Source organism: Falco peregrinus, chromosome 6, assembly GCF_023634155.1.
Source record: "Falco peregrinus isolate bFalPer1 chromosome 6, bFalPer1.pri, whole genome shotgun sequence".
NCBI classification, from domain to species: Eukaryota; Metazoa; Chordata; class Aves; order Falconiformes; family Falconidae; genus Falco; species Falco peregrinus.
Genome location: NC_073726.1, coordinates 21,535,777 through 21,557,887, shown reverse-complemented (window position 1 = coordinate 21,557,887; position 22,111 = coordinate 21,535,777). Strand labels below are relative to the sequence as shown.

The 22,111-nt window shown below is 67.4% G+C and overlaps 4 protein-coding genes across 4 annotated transcripts; all 4 read right to left on the bottom strand.

Moving 5' to 3' along the window:
• Positions 1-57: 57 nt before the first annotated feature.
• Positions 58-1,332, bottom strand: LOC129784752 (protein SCO2 homolog, mitochondrial). Its single transcript, XM_055808471.1, has 2 exons — positions 1,225-1,332; positions 58-812 (listed from the first exon to the last, which is right to left on the bottom strand). The coding sequence occupies exon 2, from the start codon at positions 803-805 to the stop codon at positions 83-85; it is 723 nt and encodes a 240-aa protein (XP_055664446.1). The 5' UTR covers positions 806-812; positions 1,225-1,332; the 3' UTR covers positions 58-82.
• Positions 1,333-1,400: 68 nt separating this feature from the next.
• On the bottom strand, positions 1,401-4,886 carry TYMP (thymidine phosphorylase). Its single transcript, XM_055808470.1, has 9 exons — positions 4,647-4,886; positions 3,950-4,152; positions 3,755-3,853; positions 3,418-3,547; positions 3,189-3,307; positions 2,954-3,116; positions 2,271-2,501; positions 1,703-1,843; positions 1,401-1,609 (listed from the first exon to the last, which is right to left on the bottom strand). The coding sequence occupies exons 1-9, from the start codon at positions 4,771-4,773 to the stop codon at positions 1,452-1,454; spliced, it is 1,371 nt and encodes a 456-aa protein (XP_055664445.1). The 5' UTR covers positions 4,774-4,886; the 3' UTR covers positions 1,401-1,451.
• Positions 4,887-5,918: 1,032 nt separating this feature from the next.
• CIMAP1B (ciliary microtubule associated protein 1B) lies at positions 5,919-8,090 on the bottom strand. The gene is made up of 6 exons (XM_005243501.3): positions 7,867-8,090; positions 7,559-7,762; positions 7,366-7,467; positions 6,866-6,987; positions 6,282-6,422; positions 5,919-6,168 (listed from the first exon to the last, which is right to left on the bottom strand). The coding sequence occupies exons 1-6, from the start codon at positions 7,973-7,975 to the stop codon at positions 6,088-6,090; spliced, it is 759 nt and encodes a 252-aa protein (XP_005243558.1). The 5' UTR covers positions 7,976-8,090; the 3' UTR covers positions 5,919-6,087.
• A 1,502-nt stretch (positions 8,091-9,592) lies between these two features.
• LOC129784689 (rheacalcin-2-like) lies at positions 9,593-11,320 on the bottom strand. The gene is made up of 5 exons (XM_055807354.1): positions 11,225-11,320; positions 11,083-11,172; positions 10,386-10,550; positions 10,154-10,259; positions 9,593-9,660 (listed from the first exon to the last, which is right to left on the bottom strand). The coding sequence occupies exons 1-5, from the start codon at positions 11,318-11,320 to the stop codon at positions 9,593-9,595; spliced, it is 525 nt and encodes a 174-aa protein (XP_055663329.1).
• Positions 11,321-22,111: the final 10,791 nt, after the last annotated feature.

The window sequence follows — 22,111 nt, the reverse complement described above, 5'->3', positions numbered from 1 at the left end:
GCTGGCAGCTGCTCTGGGGGGGGTGGCCAGGGTCCCCGGGGCTGCAGGAGGCGTTGGTGGGGCACAGGTGCGTTTATTGTCCTCACTCCAGGACTGGCTCATAGCTATCCATGTGCCGGCGGACGCTATGGGCGATCTGTGCATCTGTCTTGTTGCGCCCGTAGTAGTCGAGGAAGAGCCCGTCAGGGCCCAGCAGGTAGATGAAGATGGTGTGGTCCACGATGTAGTCGCCCTCCTCGTCCTTTGGGCCGGCGCTGGCGTAGACGCGGTAGGCGCTGCTGGCCGCCCGCACCTCCTCGGGGCTGCCGGTCAGTCCTAGCAGCCGCGGGTGGAAGTCCCGCACGTATCGCCCCACGGCTGCCACATCATCACGCTCGGGGTCGACGGTGATGAAGAGGGGCTGGACAGGAGGCAGGCCTGGCTCCCGCTCCAGCAGCCGGACGGCCCGGCTCAGCTTCTCCAGCTCCTCGGGGCAGATGTCGGGGCAGTGGGTGAAGCCGAAGTAGAGCAGCACCCACTGCCCACGGAAATCGGCCTTGCACCGCCGCCGCCCCTCCTGGTCCAGCAGCTGGAAGTCGCCCTGGCCCAGTGCCAGCGCCCGCAGCTCCTCCCGCCGCCGCGCCCGCCGCCGCCGTGCCTTCTCCTCCCGTAGGTACAGCCAGGCTGCCCCCGCCGCTGCCCCCGCCGCTGCCACCACCGCCACCCGCCGCCCCAGTGGCAGTCGCCTCGGGGCCGGGCTGTGCAGGGCCCGCGGTGTGGGCAGGCGGCACGGCAGGCGGAGGGCCGGCAGCAGGGCCCGGAACATGGTGGGGCTGTGGGGAGGGGGAGTGAGCCCCTCCCCTCTGCCCTTCGCGTCCCTTTTGACCCCACACCTCCAGCCTCCTGCCTTCTGACCGCCCCTGCTCTGGCCTCTCAGCCTCTGCCCTCTGCGGCCCTCTGACTCCTCAGCCCCCTGCTTCTCCCCCCGCCCTCTGTCCCCCTGCTGCCGTTGGACACCTCAGTGTATGTCCCCACCTGCCCTTTGACCCCTCACCCCGCCGCTCCTGCCCCAGCCCTCTGACCCGCTGCCCCTGCTGCCCTCCGACCTCCACCCTGTGCCCTGTCGCCCTTTGACCCCTCCTTTCATCCCTTTTGCTGCTGACTCCCTGCCCCCCGCCTCCAGCCCGCCGCAACTTCCCACCCGCGCCCTTTCACCCCTGCAGGTGCCCTCCGCCCGTCGCTGACCTTTGCCCTCTGACCCCGAGCCCCGGCCCGCCTGCACGCCCGGTGCGCTCCGCGCCGCCACGAGCGGAAGGGGCGGGGCAGAGGAGCGCGCACGCGCACTGCGCCCCGCCCCGCCCGCCGCCGGCTCCCAGCCTGCACGTCCCGCCGCGCGGCCGCCGGGGGCGCCCGACCCTCACCCGGCCGCGGGCCCGGCCCGGTGCGGCGCAGGGCGCCCCCCGGCGGCGGCGTCAGCGGGGGCGCGGGGCCCCGGCGGGCAGGATGGTCGCGGCCAGGCGGGGCGGCGGGGCGCGAGGCGGGCCCGGGGCCAGGCACAGCGCGGCCTGCAGCGCCCGCCGCGCCGCAGCGCACAGCGCCCCCTCGTGGTGCACCCGCAACCAGGGCTCGCCTGCGGGGGAGGCCGACCGTGGGCGGGGGCCGTGGGGGGCCCGGCCCGGCCCCGCCGGCCCCCCCCGGGCCGCCCCCCGCCCCTCCTCGTTACCTGCCCGCAGGCGCTGCCCCACGGCCACCAGCAGCTCGGCGCCCACCCGGGGGTTGACGGGGTCCCCGGCGCGCGCCCGGCCGGCCCCTAGCTCGTGCAGGACGTGGGCCAGCGGCAAGGCCTGCACCCGCTGCACCCAGCCTGGGGGGGGATGGTCACGGCGGCGGCGGGGGCCGGGCAGCCCCCGAAACGGGGGGGGGGGGCGGCATATGGGGTGTGGGGCTGGGGGTCAGGGACCCAGAGGCATGCAGGGGGGCTGAGGTGTGCGGGGTGCCCCGTGCCCAGGGATGCGGGGCAGGGGGTGCAGCCAGGGACCCCAGGAGGCGGGGAAAAAAGCCAGGGAAGCCCTGGGCATCCCAGAGGGTGCTGGGGGGGGCGACAGGGGGGCACAGGGACCCCGGGGCACTGGAGGAGCCCTTGGCCTCTCAGAAGGGGTATGGGGTGGGGGGCAGTGTGGGGCTGGGGAGGGCAGGGTAGGGGGCTGGCGAGGTGGGCTGTGAGGCAGGGGAGGGGGCTGTGGGCCTGGGGAGGGCAGACCCCATCTTACGTGGGCAGACCCACGGCTTACCTCCGCGCAGTGCGGGCAGCTCCTCAAGGGTGCCTGCCTGCCCCAGGACCTGGCGACGCTCCGGGGGGCTCCCGGCACAGAGGCGGTGGGCGATGTTGGGGGGCACCCCCTGCGCCCCCAGCATGGCCTCGAAGGTGCGCAGGGCCGAGCCATCATCCAGCACCCGCGCCAGCTGCTGCCGGCCCTGCTCCTCCGCCGGGGCCAGCCCGCACTGCCACAGCAGCAGCCCGCCTGCGGGCCCAGGCTGGCACCCCACCGCTGGGACCCCTGTCCCTGGGGCTCCCCCCTGCCCCTGGGACCCTTCCCCACCATGCCCCACTGCTGGGACCCCTGCTCTACCATCCCACTGCTTCTGGGGACCCCATCCCACCACCACCTGGGCACAGTGGGGGGCAGAGCGTGGCAGGGGTGAAGCACCAGCTGTGGGGAGTGGGCTGAAGGTGGTGGGGAGGGTGGGTGTGTCAGGGGATGGGCAGGCAGGCTGGGGGGCATGGGACAGGACCCGAGGGGGGGAAGACAGGGACCAGGGCCAGACCCCAAGGCTGGAAGGGACAGGGCTGGGGGTAAGAGGGACCCTGAGGTTGCAGGGGGTGCTGGGCTGGGGGAAGGGACTTGTGTGTGGGGCTGTCCCCCCGGCCATGCGCCCCCGTGCCCCTCCCACACCCCCTGTGCCCATGGCTGACCCAGGGCAGTGACCAGCTCCCGCAGGTCGGGGGGGCCCCCCCCCTCCAGGCATTCCAGGGCCTCCAGCACCTCCAGCGAGCTGCCCACGCAGCGGCCCAGCGGCTCGTCCATACGGCTCAGCACGGCCGCAGTGCGGATGCCCAGCTGCTCGCCCACCACCACCTGCGGCAGGCATGGCTGAGCAGGGGGCACATGGCCCCGAGGCTGGGGGTCTCGGGTGGAGCAGGGGCTCACCAGGCTGTGGGCCAGTTCCTGCGCGCTCTCCTGCGTGGGGCACAGGGCTGCGCTCCCGAACTTGACGTCCAGCACCAGCGCCGAGAGCCGCTCTGCCGCCTTCTTGCTCAGGATGGAGGCTGGGGCCGGGACAGCCTCTCTGGGCTCACTGCCCTCGTCCCACTGCCTGCCCCCCCCCCCCCCCCCCCCCCATCCCCACGTGCAACCAGGGTGCCTGCCTCCCCTGTACCTGTAATGAGGGGCAGGCTGTCCACGGTGGCAGTGACGTCCCGCAGGCTGTATAGCTCCCGGTCAGCTGGCACCAGCTCCTTGCTCTGCCCCACGATGCAGCAGCCCACCTGCTCCAGGATGCTCTGCATCTGCGGGACCACTGGTGCACTGCATCCCCTCGGCATCCCACACCCCATCAGCATCCTGTGTCCCGTCGGCATCCCACATCCCTTCAGTGTCCCATGTCCCGTGGCCATCCCACATCCCCTTGGCACCCTGCATCCTGTTGGAGACCCTGGCCTCCTCGAGGTGTGCTGCAGGGTGACTGTGGTGGCAGCCACGTCCCCATCCCTCACCTGCTCAGGGCTCTGGGAGACACAGAAGCCGGGGATGGCCTCCAGCTTGTCCAGCGTGCCCCCTGTGTGGCCCAAGCCCCGGCCACTGATCATGGGCACCTGCAGGTGCAGGGTGGGTGAGTGGGTGGGTTGGTGGGGCACGAGGACCCCTGCCCAGCCTTGTCTGCCTGGCCCAGCCCCCCCTTCCCCACTCACCTTGCAGCCACAGGCAGCCAGGGCAGGGGCCAGGGCCAGGCTGACCTTGTCCCCCACACCACCTGTCGAGTGCTTGTCCACCACCAGCCCCCCCCAGGCGGGGGGCCAGGCCAGCACCCGGCCCGAGGCCACCATGGCCCGCGTCAGCGCCAGCGTCTCCACCGCATCCATGCCCCGCAGCCGGATGGCCATCAGCATGGCGCCTGGGGGGCATGGGGGTGGGTGAGGTGATCCCCCCCACCCCGCTCCCTTTTCTGGGCCCTGCAGCCCCCCAGCTCCGGCACCCCTGCCCCATCCCAGGGGTCTCCCCCTCATCCCTGCAGGGCGGTCCCCAGCTGCATCCCCTGCCCATGAGCCCCTTCTGCATCCTGGGCCTTGCCTTGCTGTCCGGTCCACCACCCTCCTCTGGGTCCCCCACTCCAGCTGCAGCCTCCCCCCCGCCTTGGCCGTGTTCCCATGTGCCCCACTGTGCTGGCCTTTGCTGTGTCCCTCTGCCGGGTCCCCTGGCCATGTCCCCAGCCCCCCTCCAGGTCTGTCCCAGCCATGCCTCCTCCATGTTCCCCACCACATCCCTGTGCCACAGCCCCCACTGTGCCCCTGGCTGTGCCCCTCACCATGACCCCTCCTTCTGCCTGCCCCCAACTCCATCCCCTCGGCACATCCCTGGTCTGTGTCCCCCACCCTGCCGTGTGCCCACCGATCTGGCCCTGCTGCACGGTGCCCTCTGTCACACCGCGCACAAAGCTCTGGATCTCCTCATCCTCCAGCTGTTCGCCATCCCGCTTCTTGCGGATGAGGGCTGGGAGGGAGGCCTGGGCAGCCATTGCTGGTCTTGCACAGCTGGCACCTCTGTCCCACGCAGCTGGCACCCCGGTCCTGCGCAGCTGGCACCCAGTCCTGCACGGCTCGCAACCCGGTCCTGCACAGCTTGCACCTGCTGCTGCGGCAAGGAGGAGTCTCCGGTGCTGGACTTTGTCCCCAGGGCAGTGGATGAGGCTCAGGCCAGGCGGGGAGAGGTCGGGGGGGGGGGGGGGGGGGGCTGGGCCCCTCGGGCCCCCCACTCCCCACATGACAACCCCAGGCGATGCCTGAGGGCTTTGCATGGCCACACCTGCCCAGCTGTTGGCATCCCCACCTGCAGTACCCACAGCTCCCACAGCACCCATGGCACCCACAGTTCCCACAGCACCCATGGTATGTGCAGCACCCACAGGTCCCATGGCACCCGTGGTACCCACAGCTCCCACAGCACCCATGGTACCTGCAGCACCCACAGCACCCTCAGCACAGGGGGGAGTCCAATGGCACTTTACCGGTGAGTGCCCCCTCCCTGGCCGGTGCTCCCAGTGCCAACCCACACCCTGAGGTGTACCCTCCACCCAGCCACTGGGGTGGCCTGCCTAGGGGCTGAAGGCTGTGGTGCCACGGAGGGGGCTGAGTGCCCAGCATGGGCACCTGTGGTCAGAGCCAAGCCCAGGTGGCAGCAGGATGGCCACAGCGGGGGGACACCAAGGGAGATGCAAGTGGCAGTCCTGGCACAGCAGTGGGGCCACGGCACTGTGGGCAGAGTGCCCCAGCGGAGGCTCACTGCTGTCCTGTGCCCTTTGCCCAGCTGGGACAGGAACAGGACGGGGACAGAACAGGCAGTGCCTGTGGCAGCCCCCCTGCTGCTCAGGGGTCATGGCTGGGCAGCTGGGGATGGTACAGGGGTGGGATGGGGACAGGAACAGGATGGGATGGGGATGGGATGGGACAGCGTGACCAGCCAGAAAGTGCCAGCTGGGTGCTCTGGGCAGGTGGTGGGGATGGGGCTGGAGCAGGGACAGGGCTGGTGTGGGCAGCGCATCCTCCATCCGCAGCATGCACTGCCCCAACCGTGGGGCTTTGTGGCCAGAGCTCAGCCCTGCTTCCCTCCTCCATGGCCTTGCCAGGGTCTCCTCCAGGAGAGGAGGGCACTGCTCATGGGGGGCCAGCACTCCCCACCCGCCCTGGGATGGCCGCAGTGTCTGGGTGCTGCTGCCCAGCCCCAGGTGGGTGACACGGCAGGACACGAGGACAGCAGGAGAGCCTCTGGCTGCAACGCATCGATCTCTTGGCACTGGTTGTCTCCATCGCTCACTGCGGCCCCACACCCCCCCCTAGTCAAGCACATCCACGATGAGGGGAGCCAGGTAGTCCGAGTGCCGGATCCCGAATGTCAGCCCCCGCTGCTGGCCCTGCTGGGTGGGACAGACAGTGACGGTGAGGGCCGGGGGTCTCGTGGACCCTGTCCCCACCATTACTGGCATCCTCTGCGCTGCCCGTGACACTGGGACCCCTGGCAGCCCCTCACCTGCTGGAGGTTGTAGGCACCGGGTCCAGGCTTGGTGGTGGTGTCACCAGGGATGGGTTTGCGCGCCAGCATGCTGTACTGTGGTGCCCGCCGCTTGTAGACGTCGGTGTCCACCACACGGTAGCTGCAGGGCCCCGGTGTCTGCGGGCAGAGGGTGTGGTGACATGTCCCCCGGTACCCAGCCCCTGCACCCGTCAGCTCCCCAGCACCCCGGCACCCAGCCTCTGAGCCCCTCAGCCCCCTGGCACCCCAACACCCAGCTCCCCAGCACCCTCACACCCAGCCCCTGGGCCCCTCAGCCCCCTGGCACCCCAACACCCAGCTCCCCGGCACCCCAGCACCCAGCCCCTGGGCCCCTCAGCCCCCTGGCACCCCAACACCCAGCTCCCCGGCACCCCAGCACCCAGCCCCTGGGCCCCTCAGCCCCCTGGCACCCCAACACCCAGCTCCCCGGCACCCCAGCACCCAGCCCCTGGGCCCCTCAGCCCCCTGGCACCCAGCTCCCCGGCACCCCAGCACCCAGCCACTTGGCACCCAGCCCCCAGGACCTTCAACCTCCTGAGCCCTAACCCCCTGCCGCCCACCTTGCACAGGTCCTGGTAGAAGGCACCAACGTTGCTGCGTCCCGGTATGGAGTAGTTGGGGGCCGAGCTCTTGCTCACCACACGGGGCCCCAGCATGGGGGGCAGCTGGTAGGCTGCGGGCCCTGGGGGAAATGGGGCTCAGCTGGGCCCTGCTGGGGGGCCAGGTTGAGGTGGGGCAGTGGGCGGTGAACCCTGGGGAGGTGGGGAGGGAGGGCCCTGCCTGAGGGTGACGGGGAGCTCAGCCCAGGGATGGTGGGGGACCCAGACCAGGTCAGGGACAATGGGGGGCCCAACCTGGCCCAGGGAGGATGGTGGGGGGCTCAGCCCAGGGATGGGGGGGGGCAGACCAGACCAGGGATGATGGGGGGCTCGGCCCAGGGATGATGGTGAGCTCAGTCCAGGGATGGTGGGGGACCCAGACCAGATCAGGGACAATGGGGGGGCCCATCCTGGCCCAGGGAGGATGGTGGGGGGCCCAGCCTGGCCCCCATCTCTCCTACCTGGTGTCTGCTGTTTGGAGCCCTGCTGGGTGCGGGAGCGGAGGGAGCAGGCGGGCACGGAGGGGAAGGCCACCCTGCTGGCCCTCTCCGGGGAGTAGCAGCCTGGGGAGCAGGGGGGAAGCTGGGCCATGGGCACAGCTGGGGGGTCCCCAGCCCTGCCGGCCCCCTGGGGGGCTCCTGGCCCCTGCCTTACCTGGCCCAGGGGTGCGGATGGGTGGCAGGTCACGGGGGCGGCCATAGATGGAGAAGGCGGGGGTCCCGTCCTTGCCCTTGGCGGTGGTCCCAGGGGGCAGCAGGTATGCTGGCCCCGGGGAGCGCTCCTCCCGCTGCCCCCCCGTACGCACCCCGAAGCTGTAGGCAGGTGCGCGGCCGCGGGAGGGGTCATGCAGATGGTAGCCTGCGCAGGCGGGGTGCTCGGTGGGGTGTGGGACGCCTGGCTTCCCAGGCCCTGGCACCCCACTGGCACTGTGGCCCCCCAGGCCCCCTGTGGCCCCGACTCACCGACGTTTGTGGGAAGCCCATACTTGGGCCCAGGGCTGCTGTAGAGAGCGGCAATGGGGCCCCGGGGGCGGTGGGGCCTCCAGCTGCCCACCCAGGCGCTGGCTGACATGGCAGACCCTGCTGGCAGAGACGATGTCCCCTCAGCCCCAAGTCCCCGCCCCAGCCCCACCGCCTGCCGGTGCCCACCACCCAAGTCCCCTTGGCGGAGACGTGGGTCTGTAGCCTGGGCACCAGCGGCCATCTGTGGGCAAGGAGCTGGTAGCATGGTGACAGTGGCATTGGTGTCACAATGGTTGGGGAACTCCGGGGCCTTGCACCCTCCGGCACCCCCTGCTCAGCACCCAGGGGCGACAGTCCTGACAGCCACAGGGAAGAAAGCCCAGCACCCTTTGGATACAGCCCGCGGTGCCCCATGGATGCAGCCCCCAGCACCCCATGGATACAGCCCACAGAGCGTCATGGATATAGACCCCCCAGTGCCCCATGGATACAGACCCCAGAACCTCATGGATACAGCCCACAGCACCCCATGGGTACAGCCCCCCCAGTGCCCCATGAATTCAGATCATCCAACACCCCATGGATGCAGCCCCCAGCACCTCATGGATACAGACCCTAGCATCCCATGGATATAGACCCCCCAGCACCTCATGGATACAGCCCGCAGCACCCCATGGACACAGCCCCCAGTGCCCCATAGGTACACCCTCAGTGCTCCTTGGATACAGCCCCAGTGCCCCACGGACGCACCCACAGCCCCTGGGGTGGTGGTCCCGGCAGAGCTGAGGCGCCTTACCCCAAGCGGTGCTGAGCTCTGGCCGGGCACTCCTATCCCAGTTACTATGGCATCTGCACAACAAACTGCGCTGGGCAGCCAGGACGGGACCGGGAGGGGGACAGGAACGGGGGCAGCACAAGCAGGACATGGGCACATGGGGGATGCAGGCAGCCTTGGGCATGGGGCTGTCCTACTGCAGGAGAGGCTGATCCCAGGGCACAGGTGTCCCATGGGGCCATAGGGGGTCTGTGGGATTGGGGGGCTTTGCTGGGGGTGTTGGGGGTCCCATGTGAGCCATGGGGGTCCTAGGAGGGATCGTAAGGGTCTCAGGGGGGCCATAGGGGTCCCATAAGAGCTGTGTGACATCCCACATAGGATCCCTCCAGTAGAAACCATGGGGATCCTCTTGCATGGGGGTCCCACGTGGATCACCTACCACCTTGGGGGACTGTTGGGCATCACAGGGGTCCCACACAGGCCACTGGATCCCTCTGAAACTACAGGAGCCCCACTGGCGTGATGGGAGTGTCCCAGAGTCCATGGGGGTCCTGTGGGGTGTGCCACAGGGCTCACCCTGCCAGCCCCAGCTTTTCCTCCAGTAGAAGCTCTCCCTGCCCTGGGCTGCCCAGACCCCTCTCCGTCCCTGTCCCTGCACCCGGTGCTTGGTGGGTGACCCCAGCACCACCGGCCCTGGCTGGGTCCCTCCCTCCCCAGCCCCACGGCACTGTGGGGCAGTGTGGGATCCAGAGCCGGGCAGCGAGGCCCCAGGCGCAGGGGATGAAGGATGTGCAGACCAGGTTGGGCTCAGGGACCTTTACTATGGCCAGCAGCCAGGCTGCACAGGCAAGGGCAGCCGGCAGGAGTGGCAGGCAGGGGTGGCAGACAGTGGTGGCAGGCAGGGCAGCAGATAAAGGCAGCGTGGCTGGCGCTGGGGGACTGCCCACGGCTCTAGGCGCTGGACTTGCAGACGAAGGGTTTTCTCTCAGAGCAGGCATCACTGTACCACGTCATGAAATCTGGAAGGGAAAGGGGCTGTCAGCCTCCCGGGACCCCCATGGCTCCTTTGGCATGGCCACCCTGTGGCCCTGCCATCCAGAATGCAGCGTGGGGCACACAGGCTGCGTGTGTGCATATGTGTGCAAGGGCTGTCTATGTGTGCGCATGGCGTGTATGTGTGCATGTGTGTGTACGCACTGTGCATACATGTGCGCGCAGTATGCATGTGTGCACGTGTGTGCATGAGGTTTGTGTGTGCATGTGCATGCAGCATGTGCGTGCACTGTGTGCATCCATATGTGTGCACAGGGCACAGGTGTGCATATGTGTGTGTTTGCTCCTGCACAGCACGTATGTGCACATGTCTGTGTGTGCGTGCATACCCAGGTGCCACCTGCCACCAAGGGCTGCCCAGCTGTGGCTGGTGGCTGGGGACCCTGATGGCCATGGACACTGGTGGCTGGGGTCACCTGATGGCCGGGTCCCCGATGCCACCGTCGGGGCCATGCTCACCGGCGCCATCCTGCAGCGCAGCACAGGCTCTCCTCCTGGGGCCGGGCTGCTGGTGCCAGGAGCCATAGTCCACCTCTGAGCTGTCTGACCACTGCCAGCGGCGGCTCTGTGGGGCGGGCAGAGGGTGACGCCTTAACCCCTTGGCTGATGCCACCAGCCCCACTTGAGGCTGCTGAGAGTGGGTCTTGGGGGTCCCAAGAAAGTCCCAGCTCTGCCCCAGGGCCACACTCACCCCCAGGGGACGGTGGAGGCCAATCCATATGCCATCATCCTCATCCTCCTCCTCGCTGTCCTCGCCAGGGTAGGAGGAAGAGAGCAGGGCAGCAATGGCCCGGTGCTCCTCTGCGCTGTGCACCGAGGCCAGGTGGGTGCTGGTGCCAAAGCGCTGGCAAAAGGCCTGTGGCAGTGACGGGAGGGTGACACTGGACCCTGACCTGACCTGACCTATGGTCCACAACCCCAACCCCTGTTCCCAGACCCCAAACTGGGGCTTGGAGGCTGGTCCCTGACCCCAATCCTTGGTCCCCAGCCTCCAAGCCCCAACCCCAGCCCCCAACTCCTGGCCCCTGACCCCAAATCCTGACCCCCTAGCCCTGGTGCCCAACCGCTGGTCACCCGCTCTTGGATCCACCAAGGGTGAGGGTGGCAGGAGTGATGCTGTGGCCACATGGGTGCACAGGGTGCCTGGAACAGCTGGAGGCTCTCCCTTGGCACAGGGAGCTGTGATGCCACCATGGTGGCAGCTGCTCCCTCACGGGGCCAGGACATCTTTGGAGAGGAGTATCACCACCCTGGGAGGCGCTGGCACCCCAGTGCCTGGCCCTGGAGGGTGACCAGCAAAGTCCAGATCCCTCCTGAGCACCGTGGGGCACTGTGGCCATAGAGGGTCACCCCCAAACCCATGTCCCCCCCGCCCCCCATTCCCTCACCTCTGCCCTTCTCCAGCTGAGCTCCCTGGGGAAGAAGCTGTAGCACCCCTCGTTGAAGGGCACCCAGCCCCAGGCGCAGGCAGCCAGCTCCTGCCCTGTGGGGAAGGTAGGAGGTCAGGTAGTGGGGAGGAGTGGGGGGCACTGCGGTGTCCCCCCCACCCCGGCACTCACCGCGCAGCCAGGGGACAAACAGCAGGCAGCCCAGCAGCCCCAGCCTCAACGTCCTCGTTGGTTCCATCAGTCCCTTCCCTAGGGAGGGACAGCGGCAGGACAGGGGGTGCTCAGGTCCCTGCTGAGCCCCCCACCCTATGGGTGCTCTAGCCCCCTGCCCAGCCCTCCTGTTGCCAGGCTTAGCTGGGCTCTGCTCTGGGGGCTGTGCCCGGAAGCAGGAGGGCCAGGCAGGACGCTCAACAGGGGTGCATGGGCCCCCCCCCAGGCTGGCAGTGTTGTGGTTGCAGCAGTGGGTGCAGGGGAGCCCATAGGGTGCAGCTGGGGGTGTGTGTCAGGGTGCTCCAGCGGTGCTCAGGGGAGCAGCAGTGAGATGGCATCAGCAGGGAGGGGAGCAGGGTGCAGGGGTGCGGGGGATGTGGGTGCAGAGTGTGGGAGGGTGTGGAGTTACAGGGATGCGGGGTGCAGGATGGAGAGTGTTAGGTGTGGGGATGCAGGAATGCAGGGCGCAGGGGTGCAGGCTGCAGGGTGCTGGGTGCATGGGTGCAGGGCGCAGGGTGCAGGGCACAGCGCAGGGCTGCAGGGTGCAGGGGTGCAGGGCACGGGGTGCAGGGCGCAGGGCACAGGCTGCAGGGGGTGCAGGGTGCAGGGTGCAGGGATGCAGGGCTGCAGGGCACAGGGTGCAGGGCTGCAGGGACTCCTGGGATGCTGTGGCTTGCAGGCTGAGACAGGGGATGCCTTGCAGCCAGGGCACCCGGATGCAGGAGTGCAGCACCCACCCACCCCCCGCCATGTGGCCGCAGGGACTCACCTGTGTCCCTTCAGAGCTTGCAAGGCAGCAGGGGCTGGCTCGGACCCTCTGGGGAGCTGGGCAGCAGCCCTGAGGGATTTTATTCCCGGGCAGGTGGGGAGGGGTGGCTGGCCCGGTGTGCCATGAGACACCCAAAATGTCATCCCTGCCCCAAAGCAAACAGGGCCGACGCAGCCAGGCCCCATCGACGCACACGGGCAGCTCAGCAGTGCGTGGCCCCCGCTGGTCCCTTTGATGGGGTGCCCATGGTGGGGAGGCCCCGGCTTTGCTTTCATCGTCACCAGGGTGGCCGCGCTCGGGTGCCGGCGCAGGGCCAGGGATGAGTCTGGCCAAGATGAAAAGAGCTTCCCCGTCCCTGCGTGTCCTGCTTTCGCTCGTGAGCAGCAGGAGCGGCGTGTCCCCCAGTGCTGCTCACGCAGCCACAACGCCACCACTGCCACGTGTTCCCTTGGCCCTGTGCTGGCACCCAGGTGGTGGCAGCACCCTGGCCTCTGGCATAACCAGGGAAGGGTGCTGGCAGCTGCCATTCCCTGATGTGGGCTGCCCTGGCACAGGGAGGGGCACCCACAGCTTGGGCTGTCTGGGGGGGCTCTTCCTGGCTGGGCAACAGGGTGGGCTCCCTCGCACCATGTACTCCTGGGACACGGGGTGGGGGATGCCCAGCTCCATCCTGGGACACAGGACAGGGGATGACCAGCTCCATCCTGGGACACAGAGCAGGGATGCCCAGTTCCATCCTGGGACATAGGGTAAGGATGCCCAGCTCCATGGCAGGACACAGGGCAGGGATGCCCAGCTCCGTCCTGGGAGACAGGACAGGGGATGCCCAGCTCCATCCCAGGGCACGGGACAAGGGATGCCCAGCTCCATGGCAGGAGACAGGGCAGGGGATGCTCAGCTCCATCCCGGGACACAAGACAGGGGATGCCCAGCTCCATCCCAGGACACAGGGCAGGGGATGCTCCACAGAAGGACACAGTGACAGGGGTCCTCCTCATCCTGGCTGCAGCCCTGGCCCCTCACCCTGGCAATGACACTGGGGGCTCCTGCAGCTCCCTGCCACTGAGGCCACCCCCCAAGTGCCAGCCCATGTGAGCAGTCCCACAGCCATTCACAGCCCGGGATCAAACACCTCCGCACAGCATCAAACCCGCCGCAGGCCCTGTGCCAAGGCGACCAGCACAGCAGGAAAGCACCGGCACTGTGGGCTGAGGGGGGCTCCAGCCCCTGCCCATGGGCTTTAGTACCCAGCCAAGGGGTTTGGCACCCAGCTGTGGGGCTCAGGGTCCAGCTATGGAGTTCAGCACCCAGCCGTGGGGCTCGGCATCCAGCTGTGGGGTTCAGCACCCAGGTGTGGCATTCAGCACCCAGCCACAGGGTTCAGCACCCAGGCTTTGGCACTGCCTAGGCAGCCTAAGGGTGACCCAGTTGTAATGGAAACATACTGGCAGGGAAGGGTCCCCACTTATCTGGGAGCCTGCGGCGTCCTTGATAAGGACAGCAGAACTGGTGATAATGAAGAGCCCTTTCAGGAAAGTGGAATTTGGTAACAGCCGTGCCAGGAGCCAGTGACCCTTCTCAGGCACAGCTCGAGCTGGTGTGGAAGGTGTGACTGCATGCACAGGGATGTGTGACAGTGGTGGGGGGACATGGAGGGGGCCACAGGTGAAAAACACCCGGGTGGGATGGAATGGGGTCACGGAAAGTGGTGATGGAGAGGAGAGGCAGGGATGTGGAGGGGAAACCAGGTATGTGGAGGGGAAACCAGGGATACAGGGGGTGGACACAGGGATGCAAATGGGAAACAAGGGATGCAAAGGGGAAACTCAGGGATGCAGCAGGGGGAGCCAGGGGTGCGGGCGGGCAAGCAGCTGCCTTTGGGTCTTGGTTGTGTCAGAAAGCAGCCTCAGCCCTGGCCTTTCAGGTGTGGGTGTGTAGGTGAGCATGGCCAGTCTCAAGGGGAGATGATGGAGGCGATAAATGTGCCAGGAGCTGGGGTGGGGGGACACCCTGATTTCAGTTGCAGTAGTGGGATTTTGTTCCCCCCCAACCACACCACTGCCTGTGCATCCATGGGCAGGGTGCTGGAGCCGGGCCAAGATGGTGGTGACGGCGATGGAGGGTGTCAGACCCACTGCACAATGGCCCACGTGTCTGAAACACAGCGGGCAAGAGGGAACAGCCTGGCCAAGCTGCGTGTGGTTGTGCTGGCTGCCAGGCAGGCCCATACACAACATACATGGGCACCTACACAACAAATACAAATGTCTATACAACATACGCTGGCCCCTACACAACATACACAGGCCTCTACACAGCATATATGGACCCCTACACAACACATACGGGCTACACAACATATGTGGGTGCCTACACAACACATACAGGCTTCTACACAACATACACTGTCTCCTACACTACATATACAGGCTCTTACACAGCATCTATGGGCACCTGCACAACATACGCAGGCCCCTATACAACACAGATGGCCTCCTACACAACATATGGGCCCCTACACAGCATATAGGGCTGCCCATACAGCGCACACAGGCCCTGAGGCACTGGGGGCTGGGGCTGCCCGGCAGCTTCCATGCTGGATGGGGAAGGGTGCACCAGCCCAGGCGGGCACTCAGTGCCCCCCCATTACCCTGGGGCACGATGGGCTCCGTGTGTTCCCTCCCAAGCCCCCTGGGGCTCCCCAGCTCCTTGCTTGTCCAGCACATTAGCATGGGGCCAGGCAGTGACATACATGGGCAGCAGGCAGTACCAGGGCTAAGAAGCCTTTCCCTTGTAATTAATTTTAAAAATTTATTTATTTAGTTATTTATGCATATAAATATAATGATTGGGTCATGTCTAGTGACAGCAGCGATGCTCACTCCCTGTGCCAATCACACCCAGGCACGGCTCCAGCTCACATGTGAGCCCCAAGCACTGGCCTGCGCTGATGCGGACCTGACACCTCAGGGACCTCTGGTAATTAATCCCTGATTACAAGCAATGATAGTTTTGACAGTCCGGAGCTCTGGCCCCTGGCATGGGGTGGGTGAATAACAAATCACCAAAGGCACCGTCATTCCATGGGTCCTAACTCCGCACACTGTAGTTCACAGTGTAACAGTTGGCCAAGCACTGAGGGTAACTGGGACCAGCGTGGCAGCGGGCTGGGGGGTGCAGATCACAGCCCTTGCCACTCTAAGCGCTCACTGCTCTCCCAGCCCACTCTGTCCACTTGGCCAACGTGGTGATGACCCCAGGCAAAGCTGTCCCACTGGCTGCAGACCCGGCCAGTGCTGGCTTGGTGGCACAGCCCCTGCAAGAGCCACCCCGGTGTCAGACCCTGGCACGTCTTGCTCCTTTTGCACCTCAATCTGGAAATTTAACATTTCATTTCTTGACTGTTGGCCCATGCATGATGAGCATGGAGAGTGCAACCCCAGCAGAAGGACCAGTCGTGTCCCACCAGCATGTCTCTGTGAAGCCTCCAGCCTTGGCCATTGCAGCACACAAGCCAGCTGCTGTTGGCATTTCAGCTGCACAGGAATGATCCAAACTGCTCCTCCAGATCCTTGGAAGGACCCACAGCCTGAAGCCCAGTCCCTCTCAGAGCCAGCTCACTCATGACGCTGGCCTTGGGCCATCTTTACGCTCACAGCGGGGGGTTGTGTTAATGCACACTGCCCACTGGTTTCACACTAGCGGATCTCACCACACGCAATAGGAGGGACGTGCCAGCCAGCAGCAGGTCTCACCAAGCAGCCCAGTGTGGTCCCTGCCTGCAGTCTGGCAGCTGCCAGGTCATGGCCATGGTGGTGACTACCAGACCTGGGTGCATGGCCACGGTGCGGTTCGGCAGGGTGAGCACTTGTTTGTGCTGTCAGGTGGTGCTTTGCAGTGTCGCAACTCAAATAGAGTCACTGCCCATAGTGCTTTTGTCCCAACAGGTCCCGTGTCCCTGTGGGTCGACTGGTGGGACCGCGGGGGTCACAGGAGCAGCACTGGGCTGGGCGTAGGTACAGGTCTGCACCTGTAAGTGGTCCAGCTCCATGGGGCGGCCAGCCTCCATCCACATGGATCGGGCTGCAGGATGAGGAGCATGTGAGTGACCAGGGGGAGCTGCGCCTCTGCCCAGGAGGTGCCCTGACCCCCTCAAGCACCTGCTGACCCCCATGTGCCCACCCCCCCCGCCCAGCATCCACAGAGCAGGTGGTGGAAGTGGTCCAATAAATCTGTCTTCAACTACAAGCACTGGGCATTGGGACAGCCCGACAGCCAGTGGGACGGACAGGGAGCGCTGTAAGGGGCTGGACAACTGGTTGGGAGGGCCAGGTTCTGTGGGACAGGGTGGGGCTGGCCTGGCCAGGACCCCCGGGTGCTGCTGGAGGGTTGGGGTGGCTGGTGGTGAGTGGAGGCTATGGAGGGGAGTGATGGAGATGGCGGTGATGGAGGGGAATGATGGAGATAAAAGGTGTGATGGGGGTGGTGATGGAGATAAAAGGTGTGATGAAGATGGGGGGTGCTGGAGGGGGGTACTGGAGGGGGGATGCTGGAAGGGGGTGCTGGGAGGGGTGCTGGATGGGGGTGATGGAGATAAAAGGTGTGATGAAGGTGGGGGGCGCTGGAGGGAGGGTGCTGGAGGAGAGAGATGTAGAGGGGTGATGGAGATAAAAGGGGTGATGGAGATGGGGTGATGGAGATGGGGTGATGGAGATGGGGTGATGGAGGGAGGGTGGTGGAGGGGGGGTGCTGGTGCTGGGATGATGGAGGGGGGATGATGGAGGGGTGCTGGAGGGGGGGTGCTGGAGGGAGGTGCTGGAGATAAAAGGTGTGATGGTGATGGGGGGTGATGGAGCGACGGTGATGGAGGTGGGATGATGGAGGGAAAAGGGGGCGTGCTGGAGGGGTAACAGGGCTCAGGTGAGTTGCTGCCCTCCCCCCCCCCGCCATGCCCAGGTTTCTATTACTGGCATGACTACCCCTGCAACTACAAGCTCCCCTTCCTGTGCCAGCACCAGCTCTGAGGGGTGGCTGGTCCCATGGGGGTCTGAGTGTGCCCCCATACCACCCTCCCTGCCCACTGCCCTGCAGGGGCCCCCTCATGCAGTAATCTTGGCTGGAGCACCCAGCACCTGCCTGCGCCTGTCCTGCTGCCCTGCACACCTCTGCATGGGCAGTGCCACCGCCAAACCCACATGTGCCCCACACATCCAGTGCCCAGCCCCACGGCCAGGGACACCCCCTACCCTGGGGACACCCTCTGCCCTGGGGACAGCCCCTGCTCTGGGGACAGCCCCTGCACCACAGTGCCAGGGCCAGCCCTGCTCCTTGGACACTCCAGGTGGGTGGCAGCAGCGGGGACCGTCTGGGCCTTCTGTACTTTGACCACAAAATGGAGAAAAATCTGTGGAAAACTGATGGAGGACCGAGGGGGGCTGGGGACAGCAGGGTTCCTGCTGCGAGTTTGCACCCCCTGCGTGGCCCCTGAGCATACCCAGACGAATGCAGCCGTAGGCACCCCACCGTGCCCCCCCCCCCTCCCCATACCGCTCCCACGTGGGGGCCGACACTGAGGGGATGAAGACGCGAGGCCAGGGGTGCTTGGGCACACTTTATTGTTGTGTCCACCCCCGTGGTCGGGGGGCATCTGGGGACAGTGGGGCAGAGGGGTTTGGGGGTCCAGGTTGTGAGGATGCACCATGCCATGGGGTGCAGCGATATGGGGTAGGGGTCGGGGGGGTGATGTGCAGTGCAGTGGGCAAGAGGGGCTTGGGGGTCTGGGCTGTGATGGAGCCGTGGGGCACCAGGGTGCAGGGTTTGGGGGTCCAGGATGCACTGGTGCCATGGAGTGCGGGCTGGGGGAGTGGGCTGTGGCAGGGCCATGGGGTTTGGGGGGCAGCGTGGGGGGCTGGGCCCCCCTAGGCTGCGTATTTGCAGATGAAGGGTTTCCTCTCGCTGCAGGAGTCGTCCTCCCAGGCCATGAACCCTGCGAGACACGGGCAGTGATGCTGGGGAGTCGGGGGGCACACGACCCCCTCCCCTCCCCTCCCTGGAGGAGACTCCCTCCCAGCCCCTCCCCCAGCCGGGAGATCCCCTCCCCCACACAGGCACCCCTGCCCACTCCAGACCGGGGGGACGCCCTCCCATCCCCTCCCCCACCTGGGGGGACCCCCACCCCCTCCGCTACCCGGGGGGACCCCTCTCCCGTTCCCCATTTGAAGGGATCCCCTCCTCCTACCCGGGGGGACACCCCCCCCTCCACCAGCCGTTCCCCACCCGGAGGGACCCCTCTCCCGGCCATCCCCACCCCCACCCGGGGGCACCCCCTCCTACCCCCCCGCCCCCCTCACCGGCCGAGTCCTCCAGCGCGGCGCAGCGCTGCCCCGCGGGGGCGTCGTCCCCCTCCCAGGCCGGGGCCGCGGCCGCGTACCGCCCGGCCGAGCCGTCCGCCCACCGCCAGGCGCCGCGCTGCCGGCAGGGCGGGCCGCGTCAGGCAGCGCCGGGCAGCGCCGGGCAGGGCGCGGGGAGCGGCAGGGGAGGGCAGGGCACAAGGGGGTGGGCAGGGCACGGGGGCAGGGCGGGGCACGAGAGTGCGGGCAGGGGTGGGCAGGGACTGGCAGGACGCGGCGGGACGGGCAGAGATGGGCAGGGCACGGGAGGGCGGGCAGGGCACTGGAGTTCGGGCAGAGGCAGGCAGGGGCAGGCAGGGCACGGGGGGGCGGGCGGGGCACTGGAGTGCGGGCAGGGGTGGACAGGGACAGGCAGGGCACGGGCAGGGCACTGGAGTTCGGGCAGAGGCAGGCAGGGACATGCAGGGCACGGGAGGGCGGGCAGGGCACGGTGCGGGGGTAATCAGGGGCGGGCAGGGACAGGCAGGACACGGGGAGGCAGCCAGGGCACTGGAGTTCGGGCAGAGGTGGACAGGGACAGGCAGGGCACGGGGGGGGGGGGGGGCGGGGGGAGCAGGGGTGGGCAGGGACAGGCGGGGCATGGGGGCGTGTGCAGGGCACGGGAGTGCAGGTAGGGGCAGGCAGGGACTGGCAGGACACGGCGGGATGGGCAGGCACAGGCAGGGCACGGTGGGAGGTGGGCAGGGACAGGCAGGGACTGGCAGGACACAGGGGTGTGGGCAGGGGCAGGCAGGGGCAGGCAGGGCATGGGGAGGTGAGCAGGGGCAGGCCTGGCACGTGGGGGCAGGCAGGGGTGGGCAGGGACAGGCAGGGAATGGAGGTGTGCGGGGGGGCAGGGGCAGAGCACGCTTCGGGGGTGGTGACCCTGCCAGGAGGGGGGCAACTGCAGGCAGCATCGCAGGCAGCACTGCGGGCGCGCGACACCAACCTGGTAGTAGAGGCCGATCCAGACGTTCTCCTCCTCCTCCTCCCGGCGCTGGTGCTGGGTGATGAAGGTGGCGAGGGCGCGGTGCTCCTCGGGGCTGTGCAGCGAAGCCAGGTGGCACCCCCCACGCGTGGCCCGGCACCAAGCCTGGCACAGACATGCAGGTCAGGGGACCTGGCAGCACTGCCTGCACAGGGGGGGCTTGAGACCCCCCAGTACCCACCTCTGCCTTCCTCCAGGTGAATTCCTGGCCGAAGTACCCGTAGCACTGCCCACTGAAGTCCAGCCAGCCCCGGGGACACTTGTTTGCCTGCACCCCTGCTCAGGGCGAGTGAAGGATGTCACCATGCCCGCCCCCCCCCAGCGGCACCTGCCTACCGTTGGCACCTGGCAGGTGGCAGCCTGGGGGGCTCACGGCCCCCATATGGGGGGCTGATCCCCAGCTGCTGCATTTCAGGGAGCCCCCAGTGCCCTCCCCTGCCCACCCTCAGGCCACGCAGGGAGCTGTGGCAGGTAGGGGGGTGCCCCGGGGGTGGGTAACATGGGCAAAGGGCCGGGGCAGGGGGGGAAGGCAGGGGGCAGGCAGGGGCTCACCTCGTAGCAGGGGGTGCAGGGCCAAGCAGCTGAGCAGGCAGAGCGCCAGGAAAGCAGCTGGTGCCATCCTCTCCCTTCCCTGCCGCAGTGGGGGGGTTGGAGCACCTAATTCCCCCCCACAGCACCCACCATCCACCCCAGCACCCGCCCAATGCCCCAGCACCCAATGCCCCAGCACCCACTGCTTGTCCAGCACCCACCACCCCATTGCCTGCCCCAGCCCAGCACCCACCACCGCATTGCCCACTGCAGCACCCACTGCCCACCCAGCAGCCACTACCCCCTTGACTGCTCCGGCACCCACTGCCCACCCAGCACCCATTCCCCACCCCAGCACCCATGGCTGCAGCACCCATCCAGCACCTGCGGGAGCGACGTGGAGATGAGCCCGGCTGGAGCAGGACGCAGGCGTCCCAACACCTTTATAGGTGCTGCGGCCGGGGCGCGGGCATCAGATAGCGTGGCAGACAGGGTGGGTGGCACCTACTCCTGGGTGCTGGCACCCAGATCAAAGGGGAGTGGCAGCTTGCCCACGGCTCCTGCTTGCCACATGCAGGCGGGACCCCCCAGTGCTGGTGCAGCCCCATGGCAGGACCCCCAGCCCAGGCCTCCCCTCGCTCCAGCACTCCCAGAGGCACCACTCCCCGGGTGGACGCACTGTCGTCCCCGGTGGTGCCAGCACCTCATGCCACCCGGGACCCCAGTGAGCCCATGGCAGAGCCTGAGGCCACCACCTCTGCCCCCCTGCCAGCTGTGGGTGATGCTCCGAGCCATGCCAGGAACCCCGAAACTCCATGCCCTGCCAAGCCCCACGGTCCCAGCCCCACCACCGTGAACCCCCAGACACCCTGGGGTGCTGCCCTGGCTCTCCGCACTCTGGGTGCCAGGGTAGGGCACCCCCTGGGGAGGCAATGCTGACCGGCGCAGGGGAGCTGGGCTGTGCTGGGGTGCGGTGTCGGTAGTCTGCGGGGTCACAGTGACTGGCAGAGCCCTGTCCATGTCGGTGCTCCTCAGGCAGCAGCTGGTGCTCACCCCAGCGATGGTGCCCAGCCCTGGGCTGTGCCTTGCCAGGCTGTCTCCTCTGTGCCCAGTCGTGGCCACGGCCTCCTGTGGCATGCACCGCACCAGCGTGAGTGTGCATCACACCAGTGTGAGCACCCACCACACCAGCGCGAGCACCCACCATGCTGGTGTGAGCACCCACCGCACTGGCGTGAGCACCCACCGCACCGGCATGAGCACCCACCACACTGGTGTGAGCACCCATGGCTCCAGCATGACCACACATTGCACTGGTGTGAGCACCCACCAGTCTGGTGCAAGCACCAGCCAGCATGGGGACGGGGTCACTGCCCCATGGATGGGGGTGGCAGCAGCCAGGACACCTGGGCAGAACCGCAAACCAGCAGGACAGGAGGCATAGGCCAAGTGATGGACATGTGCCCGTGGGGAGGGACCTGTGAGGGGACAGGGGGTGCTGGGAGGAAGCACCCTGTTTTAGGGGTGCCATTCCCATGGGAACACAGCTCCCCAGGCAGGGCCAGGCTCAGGGGTTAAGGTGCTGCATTGTTGGGGAGCGGACCAGGGCCAGGGCTGGGCATGCTGCCCACATTGGGAATCAGATAAGGGAGCAGGGACCAGCGGCTCCCGGAGTGGCTCCAGCCGTGGCTCCTGGCGTGGCTCCCAACAGACATGCATTATGGCTCCTGACACGCACCAGCAGCTCCTGCTCCACCTGGGGTCCTGGCACAGCCCCTGGCAGGGGCACCTGCCTGTGGCCTCCGGAGTCCCCACTGCACTTAGCCACCAGGTCCCAACTTTAAGACCCCCAGCTGTGGGGCTGAGCTGGACTGTGGGGCCAGGCTGTGGGGCAGGATGCAGCCCCAGTGAAGGTGCAGCCTCGATGCAGGGTTAGGGTGCAGGATGCGGCCCCAGTGCCCCAGTTCAGGGTCAGGGCACAGAATGCAGCCCCAGTGTGGGCTCAGGGTGCAGCATGCAGCCTGGGGTGAGGGTAGCCCCACACCTGGCCACAGGAGGGACCCCGGCTCAGCAGCTCATGGTGGGTGCAGAGTCCATGCCAGCTCTGGGGATGTCACTGCGGTGCCACCTCCCCATCACCTC